This window comes from Pholcus phalangioides, unplaced genomic scaffold (assembly GCF_987345545.1).
Source record: "Pholcus phalangioides strain wild (caught in Gottingen) unplaced genomic scaffold, Ppha-v1.0 ptg000020l_1, whole genome shotgun sequence".
NCBI lineage: Eukaryota > Metazoa > Arthropoda > Arachnida > Araneae > Pholcidae > Pholcus > Pholcus phalangioides.
The window spans coordinates 10,653,022-10,661,970 of NW_028301613.1; the positions used below are offsets into that span (position 1 = coordinate 10,653,022).

The following is an 8,949-nucleotide window of genomic DNA, read 5'->3' on the forward strand; positions in this document are numbered from 1 at the left end:
TACGCTGTCATGTCAATAGTTTGTCACATCAGTCTATGATGGATCCTGTCAATCATAGTATCTGCCTATGATTGACAAGATCCATCAACCCAATAATCCATATATATAAAATTGATTCTGTCTCTATGTGTGTGTATGTTCTCTATACAAATATACAATTTTAGATTGATCTTTGCCAAATTTTGCATATATACCAAATGGAATCCGACTTGAATGATAGGCTACTTTAAAATTTTGTTGGAGCAGGGTAAATCCCCCAAATGGGCAAAAAACTGTCAGGTAACAATGGTCTTTGGGCCTCAACAATTACTTTCCGAACGTTTACTCTGGTTACCGTGGTTCCCTAGCAATGTGTTTCAGACGTGTATATGCCTTTACAATGGTTTGTCACTTCTTTAACGCTGCCTGTATATGTATAATAGTTTGTGCTTTTATAATGGTTTGCCACTTTTTGACAATCCTCCCAGTAATGAGATCTTTTTGAATAGACACTATCATCAGCATCACTGAGGATCCCCATAGAAATCAGTGTTGAAATTACAGATTTTACTGTAGAAATGAAGAAATTTAATGGAGTTTTCTGACACATCAATAATTTTCAAAATTGTATTGAATTCTATAGTCTGTTTCAGGTTAACTTTGCAGTGAAGAGGAAGCTACAAGGGAACCGCATCACTCGTTGCTATGACAACAAAAGCCTCTTAACCTATGTATCGATGTGCTGCCTCTGTAAGGTATGGCTGATTCTCGCCAATCTCGCAGAAAAAAATATTTTTTACGTGTAACGTAATGCTTGCAGAAAAAATCGCAGTCAGTTAGTAACAAAAAATTACCTAATGAAAAAAAAAAACCATTGTCGATACTTTCAGAAATTAAAGTGCAGTTTTTGAAATAATTTTTTTTATTGAAAAGTATCTTAGTAAGTCCTGTTAACCAGGTTTTCACGTTTGAATTTGGGGATAGCCCCAAATAATAATAATAATGATACGGAAAAATTTAGAATTCTTTTAGTCACTTTTCTTGCCAAAATTTCCGTCTCTCACCCACCCGATACGTCGTCATTTTTTACGGATTTCCATTCTATGGAATCTTTACTTGATGTTGTAGAACTATCGGATTCTCTATTACTTATTAATTGTTGTTGCTCCAACATGTGTTCCATCAGGCCATCTGCAATCCAAAATTCCTCTTCTTTTTCAATAACATGCTTTATGCATTATTGCCAAAAAGAATGGAGAATGTTTTAGCGTGTCTTTCTCTGGTGAAAAGAAAGATACAACTGTCAGAGAAGGAAAAAATACACTGCAAGCCTAAGCCATTGTGGGTCTCTTGCTTATTTATATTTATCTGGAAAGACACTGAAGAGGCATCTGGAGGAACAGCCTCTGCTGTGGGGGAGAAGATGGCGTGTTGGTGTGGGGGCAAAAGAGACATTACTTATGTCGACACCCTCCGCTATCAGCTATTGGAATTCAGAAACCACCCCTATCCTACGAACACGACAAGAAATAGATAATTTAAAAAAAGGGGGGCGCCTGGAACCGTAACCTACACCCATAAAGAGAGCCTCTCACAACGGTATCGGCGCTGTCGTGAAAGAGGAACACTTCCTGTAATCAATCAGTGAACATCTGAATTCGTTGGAGGCTATTTTCGGGAGGAAAAAAAACCTAATTGAATATTCGTCTGGGTGTATAGGCCTATAACTACATGCAAAACTGAATGAAAAGTTGTATCTATTGAAAAATTCAATAAAATGACGATATAATATATATATACACTGCTCAGTGTTTTTCTTTTCTTCAAGGAGGAACTTTACCTGTTCAATATCACTAATTTTCTCCCTCCCTTCATTGAACTACACTGCTCAAAACAATTAGAGGAGCAAGCAAAAAAATGAAGAAAACAGTGCGAGACAGCCACGTATTGGCATACAATGGATAGTACATGCGTATCAATGAGCAATACAGAAAAAAGACGTAAAAAAATTTGGAATTAAGCTTTAATTCTTTGAAAATATGGAAAAAACATATTTAGGGCAACAATTTGGTTACATGTAAACGATAAAAAAAAAGTACTGTTTAGACATGATGCATGAGTTTTAATAGGGCGTGTGGTCTCCTCGAACAGCTAAGACTGCTGCACACCTGTTTGCCATGGATGCGATGAGGTTATCGATCAGACTTTGGGGAATACTGTTCCACTCCTCAAGAAGTGCAATCTGCAAGTCTCGGACAGTAACAGGCAGCCTTGGTCGCGCAGCAATGCGTCGTCCGAGCATGTCCCAAACATGCTCGATTGGATTCAGGTCAGGAGAGCACGCTGGCCATTCCATATTGTTTCAGCTTCAAGCATGTTCTCCACCAGACGAGCTCTATGCGGTCGGGCATTATCATCCTGGAAAACAAAGGAATCTCCAATGGCTCCAGCGTAAGGGATGACATGAGGTCGCAGTATCTCGTCTGCATACCTTCGGGCCGTCAAAGTGCCATTCCGAATGATATGCAGGTCCGTACGTCTGCCTATGCTGATTCCACCCCATACCATCCAACCAGCTCGTCTGTATTTTGACCTTTCACGAACGAATGCGGGGTTATTTCGAGTGCCCCTGTCCCTCCATACCAGAACACGTCGGGTGTCACACTCCAGACTGAATCGGGACTCGTCTGTAAACAGCACTTGGCTCCAATCATGTTGCTCCCAATCTCGATGTTCAGCAGCCCATCTTCTTTGGGCCGCACGGTGGCGTGGGGTCAACGGAATGCAAACCATTGGCCTACGTGCATAGAGCCCTCCCTCATGAAGCCGATTACGTACTGTTTGGCTGGACACCCTTCGTCCTGTTGCCAAGAGCAACCGTCTTTGCAGCTGCGTAGCATTCTCTGTTCTGTTTCGACTTTAATTATGGGCCCGTAAAGTGCATCGGAGAAATTCCACAGCTTTAATTAAGTATTTTTTGAAGCAAAAACAGGCAGATGCATAACTTGAAGTTCAAAGGGGGGGGGGGGAATCAAAATTCCTAGCACCCCTTAAAAAAGGAAAAAAATATACTCATTTCTATGTTTCTTTAAATCTAGATTTGTTTCTTTCATGAGTCGCGCAGGAAGTCCTCATACATGTTACCTTACACACGATTTGTATGTCCCTCAAAGAAAGAGGAAGATATCACGTGATCCAAAAAGCCTCATTGAAGAAAACCCGGGCAGCACCAGGTATTATCATAGCTGCCAAGTCCCCCGAATTTTTCGGGAATCTCCCGAATTTTAGCTTCATCGCTCGACCTCCCGAAAAGTTCTTAAATCTCCCGAATTTTTACGAAAATCACAAAAATCCCTAATTGTTCCTATACATTCCCTACTTCATTAAAAAAAATCCCCTCTTATGAAAACAATCCCTAAGAAATTTCTTGTGGGGCGTGAAGCCTTTTTTTTTTCCCTTTCGAAATGACATCACACGTCGTAAATGGGGAAATTTCCTTTTTAAGGAAGTTTTACAAACCCTCTGATGGTAACAAGAAAGTTGTTTGTCTTATCCTGCAGGGAAATGGCTTAGCAGCCAATAGTCCTGGATAATAATTGAAGATTATAGTGACGCGTATATGGTCAAAATTTCCTCTTTTGTTACGTACGTGCGATAACAAAGCATGAATACTGATAAGCTTGAAGAAACAGTGTTCTAAATTGACGGTGTTTTCCTTCATCTTCCGATGATTTTGGGGTCATTCGCGCAGAATGTTTGTTCACAGCGTTTCTGATTGAACACAATATTTATTTTTATATCATTGAAGTTTTGGTAGGAATTTTATTCCCAAGGGTTTAACTTCCATGTGTGTAAAATCCCTATTTTAATTTGATTTCAGTTTTTAAGTAAGGATTTTATTCCCTACGTTTTAACTTTTATGTTTGGAAAATCCCTATTTTATTTGGAAAAATCCCTATTTTATTTGGAAAAATCCCTATTGTATTTATTAGAGAGTGGTTTTAGCATAAAATACGGGTTTGCGCGAAAATCTCCCGAATTTTCATTTTCAAAATTTGGCAGCTATGTATTATGGCTGGTTTGTAATAATCCTTTATTATCAGTTTCTTTCAAATTCGAAGAAAAGACAGATTTACATAAAAGAAAATGAATTTCGGTGTTTTCTTTTTGCTATGATCCAACCTTTGACCTCCAAAAGAGTGTTTTTCAAAAATTACTTCAAACAGAGAGGTGAAAATGCATTGATTTCGTACAGTACATACAGGAATTTTTTTCTTCTTTGAGATATAGTTTTTCAAGAAGTAGAGGTTTGACTGTATTTTGATTGCTAGATATATTCTAATGCTATGCACAATAAGGATATTGTTTCAAGTATCGGTGATTATCCAGGTAACGTTAAACAATGTCAGACGTCAAAAACCTGCCAACCCTGGTTTCAAGTAATGAAAACTTATTTATGTTCCATAATATAAACAAAATTGGTAAAAAAATATCATTATTTAAAAGAAAAATTAATATTCTTGATTACTCTCGAATTTTTACATCATCACATCTCTATTTAGAATAAAGGTGATTATATAAGAATAGCTTCCTTTATCAATCAACTTTGATTAAATTTTTTGTTTTCAACCTGTTTCTCCAACAATGTCAAAAACATTGTTCTGAAAAACTCCAACATTGTCACCAAAGCCATTCAATATGATTTCTAAACATTTGACAAATATATTTAAAAAATAATACAGTAAAACCTCGTTAAGTCGTCACCCTTTAAAGTCATCACTCTGGTTAAATCGTCATTTTTCTTCAAGACCATCCAGCTCTCATAAGACAACAATGTTATTAAACCCTCGTTTACTCGTCGCTATGAAAAAGTTTGAGAAAGAGGAACAGACTATTTTTATGGCTCCCATTAAAAAAAGAGCTTGCTAACAAGCATTGCCACATGCTTAAAAGTCACCATAAAATCATATATACCCAAACGGAACAGTTTAAGTAACGAAAGTTACGCTGGGGAAGTTCATTTGCAGACTAAGGTTTTTGGGGACTGTTCAAGCTAGATCTCGTTTCTGCATGGGCTCTACTGGAGAAACAGCAAGGCACCCAGACTCTGTCGCAAGAAGCAAGGTTAGAACTTCGCCCCCCCCCCCCCCGGGGGGGGGGGGGGAGGGGAAGAACCACTGCATCTCCGGCAAAACCAAAATTTATTGATATGTCAAAGATTACATATAGTGCAAGGAAATCAAAAATGCTACGAATAATAAATTATCATAGAAAGCATGTATTCTACTAATTTAGGGCTTGAAATTCAAACAATATTTTTGTTGAAAAAAATCAGTCATTCTTTCCCAAGTTGAGGTCTTCTGTTTACTTTTCCCTGCCCAGGACCCCTCCACAAAGTCAAAAGTGCTCGAGATTACTTTGTATGGAACTACTTTGTATGGAATTACTTTGCATCATGAACTACTGGCGAAGAATTAAAACACTAAAATGAAATTTGATGTCTATGTAAAATTAATATGCAATAGAGAGTTTCTATCACGAAGAAAAGCTACCTATTCTAACAGTTGCTCTGTTAGTCTAAATTAAAAATTGCTAGTATATAAATCAAAGTGTACAGTACGTTTTACCACAATAATTTAAGTAATAAAAGAGATAAAAAATTGCTATTATTTTTTCTTTCTCAATCTGTAAATTTTATTAATATTGTTATTTTGATTCATAGTTTACTAAATGTCATATTACTTTAAATTTATACGATTTTCACAACATTGCACATTAAAACTGACTGCACTCCGCTTAAGTCGTCATAATTTTTCGATAACTTGAGGTGACGACTTATCGAGGTTTTAGTGTATATCCAATTTTAAGATAACTTGTTAGGGTTTTAATCTTAAGGTGTCTACAATCTTCGTATATAATCAAACTTTTAAAACCTCTCATCAAGACAAAGAGACTCGCACTTAAAGTTGTCATTGTCCTGTGATTAAGCCAAAAATTGATTTGTTTTTAATGTTTCAGGCAATGAAAACAAATTATTTTATAATATAAATAAAATTAGTAAATTTTCATTTATTATTTAAAAGAAAAACGAAATATTCTCAATTATTTTCAAATTTTACATCCAGGAGAATATGCTTGTTTTCCGAGAATATTCTCATTATTAGCATGGACAAGGAGGGTGGAGGTTGAAACTATCTTCCCCATCCCCCAGTTTACTATGCACACACTCATGCGATCATCTCCCCACAAGGAACCTTTATCTGCTTATGGTCAAGGAGGCATATTGATAAATCGTTATATATTCATGAAAACAGATGCTGTATAGCCAAGGTTGATATAATGGGGTTGCAGTATCTTTTCTAGAGCTTTCTCTCTGGCTTTTAGAATCATCAATTCCGGGTGGCGCTAGTACCAGGGACTATTCAATTAGATTGAAACAGTGTCCATGGCCACCCACATCCTGGAGTAGGGTCGCCTCACTCTGACAGACTTTTCACAGGCTCTTCTATAGTTAATTTATAGTGTGAAAAGCAAAAAAAATGATGAGAATTGACCCAGGCCTTGCCCTTGTGGGGACCATGGCGGCGGTTTTCTTTCGTGTAATAGTAGCTAGCATCATTTTGTTGCCTAAACACCTTGTCTCGCCACTAGGATTATTATTATCTGGTTGTTCGTATGTATTTATTCTTATTATTTTTTGTCACTTCTACCTTTCTTTTGTCATGCCTTCTGTTTTTAAAATGGCCAAGAAATATCAGGACATTATTTGTAACGACCCCGATTGAAAATTTTCTTTAAGTCGCAAATGCCTTACATAAAAAAATATAGCAGCGACATGATAGTTATTTCTTGTCTCATATAGGTTTAATATTTACAAAGAGTTTCCAAATCTGTTGTTTTCTATGCTGGCAATTTTTTTTCCGGCATCTGTAGTGTCGGTTTGGCGACTTTAGTCGAGCCATTGCATGTGTATGTCGCCAAAAAAAAGTCTCCAATCTCTTGGAGACAGAATTATACAACAGCTGTACCATATCATGATGTAAATGTTCATTATGTATCACAATGTAAAATTTTCAATGACACCTAGTCTTAATGATGAATGCGAGCCAATCTCCCCATTAAAAAGTCTCGCCGCAGAAAGCAAGCAGGCCTACAATGTTACAATTATTCAATCATTACATTTCACTGACTATAAGTTGACAAAAGCGCGTAGTTTAAAAAAATTGATTGCAGATGGCAGCACTACACATAACAAGCATTATACTGAAACAAACTTCACAGAAAGGTTTACTATACATCATACACACGCATTCCAACATGTACCAATTCATTAGAAGTTCCGCAGAGGAATATGTACGAGGTGCATGTCTGGTTTAGTAGTAGTCCTAATGATGACTTTGTCCAACAAAAAAAACACAAAAATGTTTTTTTTGCAAATTTCCCCCCACCCATTCAAGACCAATATCCTGCCGTGTATTACTGAAAAAATACCAGGGATGCCAAAACATATCTGCTCGTATTGCTAAAGCAATACCAGTCATTTGAATGATATTGCTCAACAATACCAGTCATTTGAATGATATTGCTCAACAATACCAGTCATTTGAACGATATTGCTCAACAATACCAGTCATTTGAACGATATTGCTCAACAATACCAGTCATTTGAACGATATTGCTCAACAATACCAATCACAATTTGGACATAGCTCAAATATTGCATTGAAAGAGTTTTTTTTTTAATTAAAATTTTTGAAGACATCCTTGGAACCCTTTCCTTGCATAGCTGTAACTCTTTTTTTGTTTGCAAGTCATTTCAGGTCCAAGACTTGACATACAGGAAGGATAGGACTTTCCCATACAGGAAGATAGGTAATGATTTCAATGCTTTTCAGAAGTTGATAACTCACAATTTCCTTGGAAGAAATTCCTAGTATTCCCCCAAAGATTGATCCTATATGACGATTTTCAGCCCCCTCATTGTTTCTCATGTTGGTGCCTCTGACTTGTGAAAATACAGAAATTATTTGAATTTGTAAATTTATTTTCTGAGTATGCTTTATGCATACTAATATATAATAATGACTATATATACATGCTAATATATGATATAGCCTATACATATGCTCACTTTTTGACAATGAAAATTGTATTCTTACAATTAAAAATTAATTTGAAAATTAATCACAAAAGTCTCGTTTTCCATTTCTTTTGAATGTGTGTCTTAGTAAAATATAATTTGAAAAAGTATTCAAAGAAAATTGGAAAATCACTTGATGGTTCAATTTATCGGAGAATCAATTCGCGTAAAAAGCCATTACTTGCATGAAAACTCTTTGTTTTCTTTAAATGCATCAATACATGCTGGTGGACGAAAAAAACTGTTTTCCAGACACAAAAAAAATTTGCAAAACTGCCACCGTTACAAATGTAATCTCGAAGATCGAGGCGCATATAGAAGAAGCTACTCTTCTTCTGATGATAATTTTTTCATCTTTTCTTCACTGTATTATCAAATAGGTTGGATATGCCCAACCCACACATACTTACCGGCACTTAGGGATGGTATTAGTAATACCATCCTTCTTTGATTTTTCACCGATCGATTCTTCAGGATGAGACGAAACACAATTGGGAAAGCTGGCTTTTTGCGCAACAGACATCTTCATTAATTTACTCTTCTATTCTTCAGTCTAACCGTTTACTTCAAATTCTCACACAAAGCAAAGTACCAGCGACTTTTCTTCTTCTTCTTCTTCTTCAATTATACAGGGCTTTATGCCTTCGGGCCATCCCCTGTTAGAGAAAGAAACTTCCACAAGAGCATAGAATATGTTATAAAAATGTACTAACAAAAGAGCTTTCAACAATCACAGAACACATAGAAATTTCAGCAATTTCCATTCTTCCTTCTTCTTCAGAAGGGTATGAAAAAAAGAAAAAAAAAAAAACACAAACCAGACGAAACAA

At 36.3% G+C, this 8,949-nt stretch overlaps 1 protein-coding gene across 1 annotated transcript in view; it reads right to left on the minus strand.

The window, feature by feature from the left end:
- Agps (alkyldihydroxyacetonephosphate synthase) overlaps positions 1-8,718 on the minus strand; it is a 426,147-nt gene extending 417,429 nt beyond the window's left edge. The window contains exon 1 of the mRNA XM_089248613.1: positions 8,530-8,718. Within this exon, the coding sequence (XP_089104739.1) occupies positions 8,530-8,648 (119 nt within the window). The 5' untranslated portion in view covers positions 8,649-8,718. The remainder of the gene's footprint in view (positions 1-8,529) is intronic.
- Positions 8,719-8,949: the final 231 nt, after the last annotated feature.